This window comes from Tenrec ecaudatus, chromosome 8 (genome assembly GCF_050624435.1).
Source record: "Tenrec ecaudatus isolate mTenEca1 chromosome 8, mTenEca1.hap1, whole genome shotgun sequence".
NCBI classification, from domain to species: Eukaryota; Metazoa; Chordata; class Mammalia; order Afrosoricida; family Tenrecidae; genus Tenrec; species Tenrec ecaudatus.
The window spans coordinates 83,681,124-83,699,272 of record NC_134537.1 but is presented as its reverse complement, the minus strand read 5'-3'; the positions used below and the strand labels follow the sequence as shown (position 1 = coordinate 83,699,272).

At 50.4% G+C, this 18,149-nt stretch overlaps 1 protein-coding gene across 1 annotated transcript in view; it reads left to right on the top strand.

Moving 5' to 3' along the window:
* Nucleotides 1-9,401, top strand: part of LOC142455458 (L-gulonolactone oxidase) — a 36,355-nt gene extending 26,954 nt beyond the window's left edge. Inside the window, exons 9-12 of the mRNA XM_075557204.1 lie at nucleotides 4,574-4,723; nucleotides 6,016-6,180; nucleotides 8,277-8,367; nucleotides 9,273-9,401. Of these exons, the coding sequence (XP_075413319.1) occupies nucleotides 4,574-4,723; nucleotides 6,016-6,180; nucleotides 8,277-8,367; nucleotides 9,273-9,401 (535 nt within the window). The remainder of the gene's footprint in view (nucleotides 1-4,573; nucleotides 4,724-6,015; nucleotides 6,181-8,276; nucleotides 8,368-9,272) is intronic.
* The last annotated feature ends 8,748 nt before the right edge of the window (nucleotides 9,402-18,149 follow it).

Here is an 18,149-nt window from a genome sequence, read left to right as displayed (position 1 = left end):
CTCCAGTTTATCATGCATGCGGTCCTTCTCCAAGAACTGCTCTCTCCAGACCACAGGCCCCAGGTACGTGAGACATCCGTCTCACCATCCTTTCCTCTGAAGAGCATCTGGCTGTTCTTCTACAAAAACAGATCTATTCTTTTGGCAAGCCATGGTACTTTCAATATTTTTTTGCCAACATCTTAGTTCAAATGCACCGATTCCCCTCACTCTTCCTCATTCCAGGCCCACCTTTCACATGCACATGAGGTCACTGAAAATATCATGGCTGTGTCAGGTATGCCAATGTCCTCAAAGTAATTTCCTTGCTTTCCAACATTTTAAAAGAGGTCGTGTGCACCAGATGTACACAATGCAATGTGTCCTTTGATTTCTTGACTGTGGCTTCCAGGAGCATTGATTGTGGATCTAAGCCAGACAAAACCCTTGACAACTTCAACCTTTTCTCCATTGATCATGATGTTAGCTATTAGTCCACTTGTGAGAATCTTAGTCTTCTTCACATTGAATTGAAGTCCCCACTGAAAGCTGCAAATCCTTACTCTTCAACAGCAAATGCTTCGAGTCCTCCTCAATTTCAGCAAGAAAGGTTGTGTCATCTGCATGTTGCAGGTTGGTAATAAGCCTTCCTCCAAACCTGATGTTGCCACATTCTACTTCATGTAATCCAGCTTCTCTGATGCTCTGTTCAGCATACAGACAGATTCAGTAGGGTGAGCACATCCAACCCTGAGACACACCTTTCCTGATTTTTAAACCATGCAGTATGCCCTTGGTCTGATCCCACAACTGCCTCTTGGTCCGTGTACAGGTTCCGCACAAGCACAATGAAGTCTTGTGGACTTCCCATTCTTCTCAAGACCATCCACACAGGTGGCTTTGAAGGAGGGGGTTCTGTAGAGGGAGTCATGTGAAGACTGGACTGGCAGGGGCAGGGGGAGAGGAGGAGAGGAGTCCCTGTACCCACCCACGAGTGATGGCCATGGCAGTGGGTGGCAGTGAAGATGGAGAGAGGTGAATGAATGGGTGGATTCTAGATAGACTGAGAATACCAAGTGTCCACAGCTGGGTACATGTAAATAGCAAGCATACTCAGGCATTGAGGGGTTTGTTTTGGGGCATTCCCCAGGCCAAGCAAGAGTCTGGTTCTCTGGGACCCTCCAGCCAGGCTAGAGGACCTCTCCCTGATCTGGCCATGGCAGTCATCCTGGGCCAGCCTGGGCTACCACTCAGCCAGAAGGGTCTGAGGCTGAAAGATGCCGTGTTGGCCCTATTTTCCTGCTAACCTCAACAAACTCAGGTTTCCAACATTAATTAAGCCTTTCCAAGTTCTCCCTGAGGAATCTGCAGCTGTTAGTAGTTAGTAGTAGATAAAGGGGGTTTGCTTTGTTGAGGGCCTCTCGTAGCACAAGGAACACTGGTGGCATAGTGGTTACCCACTAGGCTGCTAACCATAAGGTCCACAGTTCGAAACCATCAGCTGCTCCCCGCGAGAGTGATGGGGCTATCTATTTCTGTAAACAGTTGCCGTCTCGGATACCCACAGGGGCAGTTCTACCCGGTCGGGTTGAGTTGCTCTGTGTTGGCACAGACTCGCTAGCAGTGAGCTTTTTGGTTCTTGTAGCCCAGGCCCTGCCCTGTGTCTGTGACTTGTGCTATTCCCTTTGCTGTTTGAAACACCCCCAGGAGGTAGGATGCGTCACTCAGACTTTGCAAATGAGAAAACTGAGGCACAAAGTCTAGAGGCCTTTCCAGAGGGCACAGTGACTGGATCATGAGGCAAGCTCGGGCTGGAGTGCGCTCCTCCCTCGTGAGCCAGGCAGCTGGGCAGGGAAGGCAGCGAGGCCAGAGCCCTGTGTTCTTAGCTTGCTGTTCAGGTCAGAGCTGAGCACCCGTTTGAGTCCAGGCATCAAAAGAAGAGTCTGCCCCTTTCCTTCAAGGGGCCGGCCCTGCTCAGTGTAGGGGAGCAAAGGTGATATCAGACGGCTTCCATGGTGAGGGGCAGGCACAAGAAGTGGCTTAGTTGGATCTGAGCAGGAAGGGACAAGAAGATGTCCGGGAGCCTGGGGAAAGCCACCCCTCTGTCCAGATGATGGATAGTGAGAGAGCGCAGAAAATGCCCCGTCAGGTCTTCTCACCCAGGCTCGGCTTCCATCACAGATAACTCGACAGCTTTATGTGTGTGGGTCTGTGGCCAGCGTGTAACCACATAAATTGGACTCTAAATCACAGTGGTCGTTTCTCTGCCAGAACCCTGACACCCCACAGCAGCTCCAAGCCTCAGAGCTCAGTCCCCGGGGCTCCCTTGTGGTGGCTTCAGGTAACTGCATTGACCCGGCCTCGTCCCCTCAGCTCCGCGGATATAGGCATGAGCATGAATGACTAATTGAGGAGTTGCTGGTTGAATGTGTGTGCCCCGGTAAGACTAGTGTAACTGTGATGGTGGGGGCTGTGCCTATCTGGTCACCGCTCAGTTCCCTGTGCCCCACCAGTGCCTGCGCTGAGGAGGCCCACCGCTATCTGGGGAAGAAACCCTGAAAGGAAGGGGCTTGCTTCTTGTCCCCAGTCAAGGGCAGTGTGTAGTGGTGGTAGTGGAGGTGCTATTGATGGTGGTGGTGGTGTTGGTGGTGATGGAGATGGTGAGGGAAGCTCTGAAAAAAAAAAAGCAGATGAGACACAGGCCCCAGGAGGGGAGCAAAGCCAGAGCTGTCCTAGCTCCCAGCTTCTATGATAAGATCAACCCCGTGCCCTGGACAGGATACCACCGGGGGAAGCCCCCTTATGCCCAGGTTGGTCTCTCTGACACCAGACGGTACCTACCTTGAAGGAGGCAAGAGCCTTTCCCCACCTGACGCCGCCCTGCAGCACGTTCCCATCACTTGGGATAGCTAGCTAGCTAGGTGATTAAATAAATACACAAACCAGAGCCATCAAGTAAATTCCGATTCATACAGGTCCTAGAAAAACTCAGGCCCCATGGGGGGATGGAAATAGCATGGTCTAAGCACTCAACTGGACCTGCACTCTGACCTACCCCATCAATTACCTGCTGGGTGACTCTGGGAAATCCCTCCGCTTCTCTGTGCTAGGCTTACTCACACATAAACTAGAGCTCTTAGCACACATCAGACGGAACGACCAAAGAGTGCGGGCAAAGTCGGATGGTACTTCCTTTCCCTCCCAGAAGAGCAAGCCTCAGCTGTGCTCCTCATGCCTGACCTCGGTGGCAGAATAGAGGTCCTGGATCCCCTGGTGTTGTCTGTAATCCCACAGGGTCTGAAGTCTCTGTGCGACTGTGGATTGAGCACAGATGTGATGGAGAAAGCCTTTGCTGCACCGCCTGGCCTGCTGAGCATCTGGGCAGGGGCTACTCTGGCTGAAAGGTCAGCAGTTTGAGCCCACAAGCCACTCTGCAGGAGAAAGATGCAGCAGTCTGTTTCCATGGAGACGACAGTCTAGCAACCCCCAGAGGGTCTGCTCTCATCCTGCAGGGTCACCGTGTGTCAGAAGTGACTCAGCAGCCACAGGTTTTGGCCACACGTTAGCAAGTGGCTTTGTGCCTCTATCCTTGCCAGCTTGGTGAAGTCAGGGGAAAAGTGGGTTTTCATTTCGGCGGTCACGCCAACCTGCTTCCTATAAAGTCTAGTCATTCCCACCCCTTCCCACCTGACCATCGTTGGCAGCCTTTTGAAGACATGATTTTTTTATAAGCGGCTAGTAGTGGGGTCTGTGTTCTCAGTTTACAGACTATGGTCCCTGGGATGACACTGGCCCTGCCCAAGGGCTTGCCACTTCCTGGGCCACAAATAAAGGCGCTTGTCATCAGACTCTTTGCTTTGGGAAACTCACCAAGACTTACTCTCCAAACTCCATTCTCCACGCCCGATTGTGTGTGTGTGTGTGTGTGTGTGTGTGTGTGTGCACGTTCCTCTAATAAGGTGGCAGTCGTGGTAAAACCAGCCTGATCGCGAGGGGAAGGGTGAAATGGGTTATTCAGAGCCTTGATTCCTACGACAGGAGCCTGGTGGTTCTGTTGGGAAAGCAGGGACTGCGACCCCCAAGGTCGGCAGCTCAAACCCACCTGCTGCTCTGAAGGAGAAAAATGAGGCTGTCCACCCCATAGAGATGTGACCGCCTCAGAAACCCTCTGTAGGAAGCTAGGAGTCTGAATCAAGTCCGTGGCAGTGGGGTTCATTTGGGCGGAGCAAGAACGACAGAGTGATATTCACATCGGCTGCGTACGCTCTAAACCACGGAGACTCCACTGAAGCAATCTAAGTGGTCAACCATGTTAGAGGAAGACCCTGCTTTCTAAAGTCCCTGGGCGCTGTCAGCAGTATGCGTCTTGCTGCTAACCTTTCGGTGATTCCAACTGATTCGGTATCTCCCATGGCTCTCGGTGGCTTGAATTCCAATGGATCCTGGACCAGGCAGGGTGTCATACTGTGGATCCTGGGGATATCATGCTCAGCAACCAAGTCAATGGCAGCTAACAACACCCACAGCAGTGTCATGGTTGCTGTGGGGAGCCCCCAGGCAGCCCTGTGCAGCCTCTCTGCTCTGTTTGTGACAGCACCTTCCTGCCGTGCCTGGTGGGCTGGATCAACCGCTGCTTCTTCCGGCTCCTGTTCAGCGTGAAGAAGGAGAGCAGCAACCTCAGCCACAAGATCTTCTCCTACGAGTGCCTCTTCCAGCAGCATGTGCAGGACTGGGCCATCCCCAGGTAGGGACTCTGCCCTGCGTCTGACTGCAGGCCGGGACAGCCGAAGCAGACCAGAGCCTCCTCACCTCCTTCCCATGGGCGGGGGGGACCCATCCCGCCTGGCCACAGACCACAGCCCTCCTCACCTCCTTCCCATGGAGGGGGGGACCATCCCGCCTGGCTACATCCCATGGGCGGGGGACGGGGGGACCCACCCGCCTGGCCACAGGGGCTTGGGGGCCTCTGTGCAGCTCCCCTGGGCTCCGGGATGCTAAGATCTTACTTAGCCAGCAGTACTAGAGGCAGAACCAGAGACGTTGGACTCTGAGTCCAGCCAGCACTCCCTGTACCCACTTTCTGTACCACGCAGGTCAGCCAGTCACAGGTGCCCCCATCCTGCTAGGTCTGCCCCTCCATCCAGGAGATGGGGGGAGGGGGATGAGAGGGCAACTACAGGCTTCCAGTTGGAGTGTGGAGCTTCTTTCTATCTGTTATAAAAATGAAATAACCCATTCAGTCAATTCAATGATTCCCTTTTGTACAGCCCCCGGGGCCCATTGCCTTAAAGCATATGCAACCATCACCGATGTACTGAGGCCCACCGAGATGTTTCCACCATCAAAAACGGAAGCCACTCGGTGCTTCCAAAGCAGCGGCTCCCTCCCCAACCCGCCTACCCCGGTAACCTCTACTAAGCTTTGGCCTCGGCACTGGCCTGTCCCTGGGTGGTGCTCAGAGGACAGGTCAGCGAATGCCTGTCAGCGTGTGCTGGGCGTGCCTCCTGGGCCCTGACCCAGCTGCTCTTTTTGCTGTCGGTCCTGGTTGGGAAGAGATCAGCTGGCAGTGGCAGTGCCAGGGGCAGGAAGACTCAGCCCCTCTTCTGAACTCCAAACCATCTCAAGTCCAAATGCCCCCTCTCTCTCCTGTGATGGGCACTCAGGGGACGCCTCGGCCATTGTGCTCTGTGGCTTGGGCCTACAGCCTCTGCAGGCAGAAATATAAGAACTGGAGTGCCATTTCCAGCATGCCATTATACTCTGCCTGAAGATGAGCAGGCCTGGGGACAGGAGACAGCTGCGATCGTACCTCGGGGGGCCCTCAAGGCCACAAACCCTGGGGCCCAGCCAGCAGCAGCAGGTGGGCTTACCAGGGAGACACACACTCAGGCTCCACCCTCCATCAGGAAGACTTAGAGGAGGCGCACATGGACCCGCCAAGAGAAGGGAGCCCCTGCTGCGGGGGGTGCCTGGGAGGCTGTGCAGAGGCCTGTGCGAGGGCCCCTCTTATCTCACTTCTTCCCCCGCTGAGTGCAGAGAGAAGACCAAGGAGGTGCTGCTGGAGCTGAAGACCATGCTGGAGGCCCACCCCAAGATGGTGGCCCATTACCCCGTGGAGGTCCGCTTCACCAAGGGGGATGACATCCTGCTGAGCCCCTGCTTCCAGAGGGACAGTTGCTACATCAACATCATCATGTACAGGTGACTGGCCCCAGAGCCTGCTAAGGGCTGAGGAGGGACACTGCCCCCTGCCTCCCCTCAGTCCAGAGACTACCAATCTTTCTGTCCACTGGATGCTGCTTCCTCCAGGAAGACTTCCTTCTCTGATGGTGGAAGCAGGGAATAGCTTCTTTCTTCTTGGAGTGCCCTAACCCCTCCTCTATGGTCCCAGGGCACCTAACTGTTTTCTAGCCTTTGTTATATAAACACAAATGCCATCACATGTTTATCGTAATATGAATGAGTACCATTTATCATGCTGATAATATTATGGGATGGTAAATGTGTTTTATCTGGTCAGTGATGCTGACAGCCTGGGCTGCTCTGTTGAGGATGATGCTGAAGCCATGTGTTAGGCCAGGTTGTCTAGAGAACAAATCCAGAGACACTCATCTACGTATAAGAAAGAGCTTTATATCAAGAATTAATTATATATCAAGAGGGCAGCCCAGCCCAGTTCGACTCAAGTCCATAAGTCTGATGCTAGTCCACAAGGCCCTCTTCAGACTCAGGCAACCGCATGCCAGTGACACAGAATGGTGAACCAGGCAGCGGGAAGACCACAGGCCCATGGGTGCAGAGTCACGCGGATCCAAAGGCAGTGGAAACAGGACAGGGTGTCAGCAGCTCTCAGGGTCAGCCCCATGTGGGCCCCCCTGGCGGCAGACACGCCCAAGGAGGTCCCAGTGAGGCGGAAGAAGTGGCCAAGAGAGACAGTTCCCAGAGTCCCTCCCTCGCACACTGAAGCCACACCCCCAAGGAGGCCTCGTCCAGCTGCCACTTTATTGACAGGTTTGGGCTCTCCCTCTAGCCATGAGTGTCTAGTTGACATAAAATTCCCCAACTACCACAGACCAAGTTCAAGTTCAGCCAAAAAAGAGGATGCTAAACCATGATAGGATGCACCCCTCCTGGGTTCTGGTGCCGGCAGATACTGGAGGCCGGACTACAGCTGCCCTCTGCCTAGCTAGGCATGCAACAGCCGGCCAGCCAGGTGCAGGGACAGGGACAGGGACAGGTGAAGCCCATTTCCAGACCTTGCATTTCCATTCTTTTAAAAACAAATTCCCGGCTAGAAATAAATAGGCCTTTCTTCCACCTCCTCTTTCCCAACCTCTCATTCAAGACACCCCTCTCTGGCTTTGCAAGGAGCCCTCCTTCCCCATGTCCGTCCCAGTCCTGGGGAGCCCTGGTTGGGTAGCGGTTCCCACCAGGCCCTGTGGGGAACAAAGACGGGGCTTTCTACTCCCACAGAGTTACAGTCTTGGGAACCCACTGGGGCGGTTCTACCCTGTCCCATAGGGTCGCTGTGAATCAGCATCAACTCGATGGCGATGCATTTGTTTTTCATTTGTTTGTACCCATCCTGTGCATTACTTGGAGTGTTTCCCTAGAGTCTAATGCCTCAGCGTCCAGGACTCCAGGGGGCAATGGAAAAAGGGAGTCCCACAAAAGCGAGAAAAGAGAGATTCTTGGGGGCACAAGGGCAGGGGGTGACTTGGTTTCCTAGGTGATAGACAGGGAAGGCTCAGCTCTCCTGCCTGTCTTCACCCCTCCCCCTCCCCCTCCACACACCTGAGAGCTCAGATTCAAGGAGTGAGGACACTATGGGGATGCATAGTCACCTGCTTATTTGAATATTTTGTCACATGCAGTGAGCCTCTTTCAGGCAATGTCTGGCCTGGCTCATTGGCTGGGCAACCAGAACTGATGGGCCATGATATGGCTGCCGCATCTTGCACACATCCAATGAGGTCATTCTGAAATTCCCAGGCTTGGTCAAAGTACATTTTAAATAGTGCAAAATTCTCAGAAATTATTCAAATATATGCTAAATCGCAGGTGCAACTTGAAAACATGTGAGACAAAGCAGCGGTTGTCTCAATTCTTCTGAGGACACATGAGTAAAAGCCTGAGTCACTGGGTGGCTGCCAACTCTGTCTTATGTCCCTGTTAGACTGAGAGCCCCTGGGAGCAGAGCCAGGCCTTAACCTCCCCATCTGCAATGTCAAGTGCTGGCTGTGGGCAATGACACCAGGCAGGACAAAGGCCTCACTTTGTCCCTCTGCCCTCCTCAGGCCCTACGGCAAGGATGTGCCACGGTTGGACTACTGGCTGGCCTATGAGGCCATCATGAAGAAATTTGGGGGGCGGCCCCACTGGGCCAAGGTAAGACGAGCTTCTCCTCAGAGTCTCACTGCCAGACAGATAGCTGCTTATGAGCCATTGGTTAAGCAGGAGACACCTCAATTCCCTCTGGTGACCCCCAGCTAGGATGTTAGGAAAGACCGGGCTGAGAAAAACCCAAAGAGAAGCAGGCTCCCAACTCTACCCAGACCCAGTTCCCTTTCTGTTCTCTGGTCTCCAAGCCGGCTCAGGGATTGCGATCTCTCGTCTGCAACTGGTACTTGCACATGTCCAGAGAATTCCCTCCGTTGAGTATATTTTATTCTCCCAAAACCCTACGGGCAGGCTAAGGCCAGGATCGGTAATCCCATTTACCAGACAGGAAGCTGAGGGTCTCTGAGAAGTGAGGTGGCGCATTACCCCGTGCAGGTCCGCTTCACCAAGGGGGATGACATCCTGCTGAGCCTCTTCTTCCAGAGGGACAGTTGCTACATCATGTACAGGTGACTGGCCCCAGAGCCTGCTAAGGGCTGAGGAGGGACACTGCTCCCTGCCTGCCTTCAGTCCAGAGACTACCAATCTTTCTGTCCACTGGACGCTGCTTCCTCCAGGAAGATTTCCTTCTCTGATGGTGGAAGCAGGGAATAGCCTCTTTCTTCTTTGAGTGACCGAACCCCTCCTCTATGGTCCCACTGACTCCATAGCTATAGAATCAGGGCCAGAGCCCGCCCTCTCTGCTGCCTCACAAGAGCAGGGGGAATGGGGATGGGAGACGTGAGGGCAGTCCTACCATCTTGGTCTTGTACTGCCCAGAGGCTCCTCCTTTCTGTGCATGTCTCCTGAGGGTGCCCTGCCTGTAGGTGCAGTGACACAGGTGCCCGGTCTGCAGCCCTGCTGAAAGGCCAGCTCCGACCGGAAGGCCTGTAGTGACATTGCTTACCCCTTAGGCCCACAGCTGCACCCGAAAAGACTTTGAGAACATGTATCCCGCCTTCCCCAAATTCTGCGCCATCCGAGAGAAGCTGGACCCCACTGGGATGTTCCTGAATGCGTACCTGGAGAAAGTGTTCTACTGAAGTGGAAATGAGACCTCAGCTCGCCCGCACCACTCCTCTGCCCTCCCCCTGCCCTCCAGTGCCTTAGATGCGGTCGAAGGTCCCAAGGCTCACGGGCCTGACGGAGCAAAGGTGTCAAGGCCTGGCCCCTCTGCGGCAGCATCCTCAGCTCCTCCAACCCCATCAAGATGAGCCTGGTTCTGGCCAGAAGTCCTTCCTCTTTGTCCTCATTGTTCCTCCCGGATGGAGGGACCTGAACAGGACTTACACAGCACCCACATTCCCATTGGCATCTCCATGATAGGCATCCCTTTCCCCAAGCTGACAACGCAGAATCCTCTTTTCTCAGGAGGAAGAGAACCCCTAAAATGTTTTGTCCAGGAGGTCAGTGATTGTACATCCATAGATGCTCGCTGCTGGCTGGGCGCACCCATTAGCTCCCAGGGCCAAGCAGTCAAATCTGCCTCATAGCAGCCTCATGAGTAGAACGGCCCCATTGGTTTTCTGAGGCTGTAAATCCTTCCGGAAGCAGACTCTAGCATACCTTTCTCCTGGGGCGCAGTTGGTGGGTCTGGGCCTCTGGCCTTTAGGCTAGCAGCCAAGCGCTAACCGCTGGGCCGCCGGGACTCCACTTGTTGGCTGGTGAGGGAGTGAAAGTCCCCTGGTGTGTCTGGTCAGGGCTCCCTTCCAGACTCCTTGGGCAGTGGATCCCACTGGCTGGTGCCCCGCCAGGCGCACAGAACTCCTGTGTGCCATGCTTGGCTTTCTGTCCTCCTCGGGGTTTTTGGTTTTGTTTATTTCAAATGCTCAGGTGGGTTTCCATCTTCCCTAGGACTCTGCCCGCTTCACCTAAACCCACCTTCACGGGCCCACCTGCCCACCCGATCACCAGCATGCAATGTTTGGGGAGTGGGCGCTCCTTGATTTCATTGAAGAGCTAGCCCTCGGGGGCCTGGGTTGACACAGGGGACGTCACAAGGGGCTCCCACATAACAATGGCAAAGGCGGCACTGGACTGGGCAAGGTTTTGTTCCACGCCACAGAGGGCCGCCATGAGTCAGACCTGACCCCGTGGCACCTCACAACTGTGTGTGTGTGTGTGTGAGTGTGTGTGAGTGTGTGTGTGAGTGTGTGTGTGAGTGTGTGTGAGTGTGTGTGAGTGTGTGTGTGTGTGTTGTGTGTGTGAGTGTGTGTGAGTATGTGTGTGTGAGTGTGTGTGAGTGTGTGTGTGTGTTGTGTGTGAGTGTATGTGTGAGTGTGTGAGTGTGTGAGTGTGTGTGTGAGTGTGTGTGTGTTGTGTGTGAGTGTGTGTGTGTGTGTGCGAATGTGTGTGTGAGTGTGTGTGTGAGTGTGTGAGTGTGTGTGTGAGTGTGTGTGAGTGTGTTGTGTGTGTGAGTGAGTGTGTGTGTGAGTGTGTGTGAGTGTGTGTCTGTGTGTGTGTGTCTGTGTGTGTGTGTGTGTGTGTGTGTGTGTGTGTGTGTGTGTGTGTGTGAGTGCTGGAATCCTAACCTCAATACTTACAGATATGATCCCATTTGGGAATAGGGTTGTATCTGGTTAATGAGCCTGTGTCAGTGTAGTAAATGAGATTACTGTTGAGATCTAATAAAACAAAGACCAGATTGGGCACAGAAGCAAGGAGACACAGGTGAGAGAGAGGCCGCAGCAGGTCGCCAGTGAAGGGAAGGGGGCGGAGCAGAGCCCGCGAGCAGCTCCGATCCATGCATGACATCATGTGTTCTCCATGGCAGCATCATGGAGAAGGGTTTCATCCTCCGCCAAGCCCTCTTTTTAATAAAGACCAAGAATGATCCACTCTCTCTTCCCGCTGGTTTCTCTGATGATAATTTTGTAACTTTTGGTAAAGTAACATTTTTGCTAAAGTAGAGGGACAGGAAAAACGAGGAAGGCCCTGGACAAGAGGGATTGGCCCCGGCTGCAGCAGTAGGCTCCACGATGCAAACATTGGTGAGGATGGTGCAGGGCAGGGGTGTTTCACCCTGGTCTCCGCGGGTGCTCGGAGTTGTGCCCCCACTCGACAGCATGGAGCAACAGCACCCTCTTTATTGTGAAATGGGTGTGGGTTTAGAAAGCAAATCCATTTCCATTCAACAATTCATGCGCATTTTGTGTCTGCTCATTAACTGCAAATACATTGCAATCTTCCTGTGGTTTGTTGTTATTATCATTTCGCTTTCTTTCCCAGTCCTTCTAAGCCTTGTCATGGGTAACTACGGCCCTCTCAATGACAAATGGTTCATGAGAAGAAGGGATATCTTCTCAGAGGCTATTGTTCAGCTCACCGATCCGCTATGGTTCAGCTGAAACATTGAGCCATGCGGGGTGTGTGTAGTTCCAGATGTAAAATGTTGACTGAAGCCGTAGTCTCCAGATTCCATCAGTCTTGGACTGACCAGTACACTTAGGGGGCTTGGTTTTGTTTTTAATGAGTTTCAGTTTTTGCTTTTGCATACATAATTTGTTTCATCCTATGGATTAAAAGCCCCACAATATAACCACTTATCCCACTTCCTCCCTACGATTCTTATTTCCATTCCTCCCCCTTTCCTAACCCTTCTGAAATTTGTAAGTGATGCTCTTTGATCTCAAATGGTTGGTTACTCTAAGGTATGGGTACCTTCCAAGGGTTACTATTAACTTAACAGACCGGCCTGTTAGCTGAAAACAGAGTTCTGCTCCGTGCCAAGAAGGTGACTACAGCTATGGTCTCAGTGCTTCTATCAGTCTCTACTTGACCGAGAAACCTGGTCTTTTTTATACAGTGTTGAGGTGGTTCCATATATTTTTTCTACTCTGTTCAGGACCTTCTATTACAATCCTCATCAGAAGGACTGTAGTGGGAACTAGCTCTGGCCTCAGGCTAGTGGACACTGGGTTTCAGGTTTGCATGGCCCATTAGTTCTTTGGATGAATTGTTTTCCTGAGTGTTAGATGGGTGCACCCAAGCTCCGATGGCTCTAGTCACTGCTCACTGGTGTCCAGGATGGAGATCTTTGTCTCTGTGGACTATGATGTGCCAGTTGGTCTAAGGCAGCTCTTTTGTAGACTCATCGATCCCCTCCCTTCCCTCCGCTGGGTCTTGGACTTACCTGGAAAATGCTCTTCCTGTTTATTAACTTAATTTCAGGTTTGCCTCTGATTTTCCCACCACCCTGCGGCCATTCTTCCAGCAAGCTTTTGTTAAACCTCTGCTATGTGCCAAGTGCTTGGGCAAATTAAAAGAATAGGTTCCCGCCCTCAATAAATCTGTCTTCTAGTTTGGGAAAATAAGATGAAGGTGCTCAACTCAACTCATAGCAGCCCTGTAGGACAGGGTGGAACTCTCCTTGGGGTTTCTGAAGCTATGAGTCTGTACAGGAACAAAAATCATCTTTCTCCTGTGGAGTAACTGGTGGACTGGAACTGCTGATCTCATATTAGCAGCCTGCTGTGTAACCCACTACAGCAGGACTCCTAGGTTAAGGTGTATAAAATGGCAAATACAAGGGAGAATATGATGAAGTGTCAGGTAAGTGGAGTGGCCACGAGGACCTGTCCACCTTGCCTGGACTGAACGTCATCGTTGTGGCTCATCCAGGAGACACAGGTCCATAGCCTTGGGAGCAAGATCCAATTCTGAAGCAGAATGAGCTGCATAGTATGCAGGGCCCACTGCAAAATGAAAACCCAAGACCTCATGTTAAAAAATGACTAGGGAGTTTAAGAAGGTGGTGCCCAAGTGTTAAACCAAGCACATGGCCCATCACAGGCACGCCCGACCAAGTTTGCCCTGCTCTTAAGTGGGTATGACCAGGGGTGGTGGCTTTTCTGTGTGTCCATATGGCTAGGCTATTTATGTGGTTATTTAATCAAGCATAAATCCAGATGTTTCTGTGAAGATATTTTGTATATGTGGTTAATATATGCAATAAATTGTCTTTAATGGATGGGGGAGGGGGAGAAAACTCTGCTACTGTGGATGGGCCTTTTCCAATCCATTGAAAGACTTTAAGAACTAAATTGAGGTTCCCCTAAGAAAGAAATTCTGCCTCAAGTGGCAGGATACAAGATCAACAAACAGAAGTCTGTCAGACTGCTGTACACATCGGACAAGGTCACGGAGGAGAGGATCAAAAAGGTGGTACCCTTCACAACAGCCAAGCACAAATTGAAATATCTAGGGATATACCTGACTACAAAACAAAAAGATCTGTGTGAGGAAAAGTACAGAACACTATTACAAGAAACCAAGAGCGACCTCCACAAATAGAAGAATATCCCATGCTCGTGGATCGGAAGACTCAATATAGTAAAGATGTCAGTTCTTCCCAGGGTATTATATAAGTTTGATGCTATGCTGTTACAATTACCATCATCCTTCTTCAAAGAATTGGAAAAACTGACAGCCAACTTCATATGGAGAGGGAAGAAGCCCTGAATTAGCAGAGAACTCCTCAGAAAGAGGACAAAGTGGAAGGGCTTGCTCTACCTGACTGTAGCACAATGGTCCAAACAGCATGGTGTTGGTACAAAGACAGATACTCACACCAGTGGAAAAGAACTGAAAACCCAGAAATAAAATCATCATCATACAGACAACTGATCTTTGATTAGGGTCCAAAAATTATCAAATGGGAAGCAGAAGACCTCTTCAACAAGTGGTGCTGGGAAAAAAATGGATACCTACCTGCAGAAAAATGAAGCAAGACCCTGACTTCACTGCATGCACAAGAATAAAGTCAAGGTGGATCACAGAGCTTGAGGTGAAACCCCAAACTGTTAGGGCCATTTATGAGGGAATTGGGACAAACTTGAGAACTTTGGTGCAAGGAATGCATAGGCTATTGGAAATAGGGAAGGACACAAACACAGAGGAGGCACAAATTGATATGTGGGATATACTGAAGGACACAAACACAGGGGAGGGACAAATTGATAAGTGGAATATACTGTATATCAAAAGAATTCACCAAGGGAGTAATAAGAAAGCCCACAGACTGGGAAAACACCTTTAGCAATGACACATCAAATGTCTTATTATGAAAATCAACAATACTCTGCTAGCTTATATTAAGAAAAAAATAATTGCCCACTGAGGAGGTGGGAAAATAACCTGAACTGAAGTTTCTCAAGGGAAGAAATCCAAATGGCTGATTAACATATGAGAAAATGTTCCCAATCATTAGGCATAAGGTAAATGCAAATGAAAACAACTATGAGATACCACCTAACACCTCAAAGATAGCACAATTCAAAAGATCAGAAAGAAACTAGTATCAGAGGGACTGTGGTGAGATAGGAAGTCTCGTCCACTGCTGGTGGACCTGTGGGTATATACAGCCATTATGGAAATCGATTTGGTGATTTCTAAAACAAATGGAAATTGAGCTTTCATATGACCCAGCAATCCCCCTTCTGGGCACATAACCAGAAGAGGCAAGAAACAAACCACAGCCAGACATCTGTGCTCCAATGTTCATTGCAGTTCACAATCACAAGGAGTTGGGAAAAAAACCAAAAAACCCAAATTTCCATCAATGGACGGATGGATTAAAAAACTATGGTACATATATACAATGGAGTACTACGCATCCCTAAAAAGCAGCAATGAATGCATGAAGCACATCACCTCATGGGAAGAATTGGATATACTAAGCAAAGTAAGCCACACACGAAAGGACAAGTGCAACATGAGTCTGCTGAGGTAAGCTTAAAAATGCAAAAGGGCATAGGGGGAAATTACTACATGCATACATACATTCCTGGGGTGAGGTCCAGGTAGTATGGCAGGGGCCAGACCCTATCCAGGGATACATATGGCAGCCAACTAAAAAGGAGAGGGGGCAAGAAAAGACATGGGCAGCAGGGGAACAGGGCATTAACCCACCTGAGGGGAGGGTATTGTTTATTTCTCCTGGAGAGAGGGACCAGACTTCAGCCCAGTGCACCAAGACATGAATGCAACATACCGGCACGAAGCAGCGAACCAACAGAGAGATCTGAGGGGCTGGCCCCAGTCTCAACTACTTGGACACCCTCCCCTGTCCCTTCCTACCCCCCTAATAAGAATGCACTTCAGAGGACAGCATTGAAACTACAGCTCGGAGAAGGACATGTCTGATCAGAGCGCACAGGAGCAAACAAAGAGGGAAAGAATAGAAGGACTGTCCCCACCTCTGGACATGGTGTCCTTCACTGAGCCATAGTGCTATGGGGGAGAACACTGCGATACAATGTGGGAATTGTGCCCAGTCTGACCCCACCACACCCGGGTGAAACACTAAGGGCGTGCAATAGAGCAGCAAGGGTAGCAGAGCAAGGACGTCCCTAAGGAATACCAAAAAGAGATTGTGGGTCCAGGCATGGCACCCCATCAGACTCAACTGGAAAACACTCCTAAAGGTCAACAAACAGACCTGAAAGGCTTTATAGGCTTTTGTGGTAGTGGTGGTGGTTGGGTTTTTGTTGTTATTGTTTTGTTTTGTCTTGTCCTTGTGCTTATTAGTATTAATAATTATTATTATTATTAGTCTCTGCATGTCTATCTAGATAAGACAGGTGGGATAAAAAATCCAGAGGAGAAAGTAACAGGACCGGCAGTTCCGGGGAGGACACGGGAGAGGGAGACGGGGCAAAGGAAGGGGTGTGCCAACAAACCCAGTGACAAGGGAACAACAAGAGATCCAAAATCAATGGTGAGGAGGGCATAGGAGGACTGGGGTGGCTTGATCAGGAGCAATGTAGTGGAGAGGAATTACTGAAACCCAGAGGAAGCCTGACCATGATGGTAGGACAAGAGGAAAGTAAAAGGAAATGGAGGAAAGAACTGGAAGGCAACGGACATTTATAGAGGTCTAAGTACAGGCATGTGCATATGTAAATTTATATTTGATGATGGGAAAATAAATCTATGTACATATATTTACTTGTTAAGTATTAAGGCAGCAGATGGACATTGGGCCTCTACTCAAGTCCTCCCTCAATGCAAGAACACTCTGTTCGAATAACCCATCATTCTGATGCTCACCTTCCCTGACATGATCGCTGGAGACAAACGGGTGCATAAGCAAATGTGGGGAAGAAAGCTGATGGTGCCCGGCTAACAAAAGAGATCGCATCTGGGGTCTTCAAGGCTTGAAGATAAGCAAGCAGCCATCTAGATGAGAAGCAACAAAGTCCACATGGAAGAAGCACACCATCCTGTGAGATCACGAGGTGCCGAAGGGATCAGGTATCAAACACCCAGAACAAAAAATCATTTCGATGTGAATGAGGGGGAGTGCAGAGTAGAGACCCAAAGCCCATCTGTAGGCAACAGGACATCCCCTGACAGAAGGGTCATCAGGAAAGGATGAGCTAGTCAGTCTGCAGTATAGCATTGAAGAACCATACAACTTTCCTCTAGTTATTTAATGCTTCCTTCGTCCCCCCACCCCACCTCACTATCATGACCCCAATTCTACCTTACAAATCTGGCTAGACCAGAGCATGTACACAGGTACAGATAAGAGCTGGAACCACAGGGAATCCAGGACAGATAACCCCTCAGGGCCAATAATGAGCAGCAATACCAGGAGGGGGAGGGAAAGGTGGGGAGAGAAAGGGGGAACCAATCAGAATATAACTCCACCCAGGGGGACAGACAACTGAAAAGGTGGGTGAAGGGAGACAGTGGTCGGTGTAAGACATGAAAAGGATAATACTTTATAAATTTTCAAGGATTCATGAGGGATAGAGGGTGGGGGAGGGAAATGAGCTGATACCAAGGGCTCAAGTAGAAAGAAAATGTTTTGAAAATGATGATGGCAACATATGTACAAATATACTTGACACAATGGATGGATGGATGGATGGATTGTGATAAGAGATATAGGAACCCCCAGTAAAATAATTTTTTTAAAGAAATTCTGCCTCAAGTTTGGAATTTCAGCCCTTACCTGGTCTCCACTCTAGATTGCAGACTTGCCATAATTGTATGAGCCTATTCCTTTAAATAAATCTCTTGCTACATGAATATGTATTAAAAACTCCTTCAGTTCTGTATCCCTAAGAAAATCTGATTGACACATAGAAAAATAATTCCATCTCTGCACAGGATTGATGAGGTCAGCGAGAAGCAAAGCATTGCCGGCTCAGGCCTGAGGCTCTGGAAATCATTGACTCCCCATCACCCAGTGTTCTGGAGATGGGGCCACTGAGTCTCAGAGAGGGGAAGACATGTGTCCATATCAACAGCAAGTCAAGAGAGAGTTTTACATGCACTCCCTTCAATCTTTTCAACTGCAGAATGACTCTCAGCCCTGCGTCTTCGATGACTCATGTTTTATTTTGTGAAGTCTGCGAGTTTTGTAGTCCACTCTATGATGTGTGAAAAGGTTCACCAATGTTTTGCTTCAGGAGGAAGAGTAGGCTTTCTACCCCCTGTAGAGAGTCACAGTCGCGGAAACCCACAAGGAGTTGTACCCTGTCCTGTACAGTGGCCATGCATCCGCATCGACTTGTTGCCAGTGAGTGGGTGTTTTGTTTTCCAAATATTTCAGTGCTATTTGTTGTCTAGGAAGGAGTGCCATGCTGGCTCTGTGGTCTTCTGTCACTCTGAAACCTCCCCACTTGGTGGGAGGAACACAGACCTTTACGGGAAGACATAGTGCAAGGGCGTGGCTCTGAAGCTTTGGGGTTCAGTAAAACCTTCATTCCTAGAATGCTGAGGCAATAGAATGTACTCGAAACAGACTTCCTAATGATCTAACTGCCCTTTTTGTTTCAGCC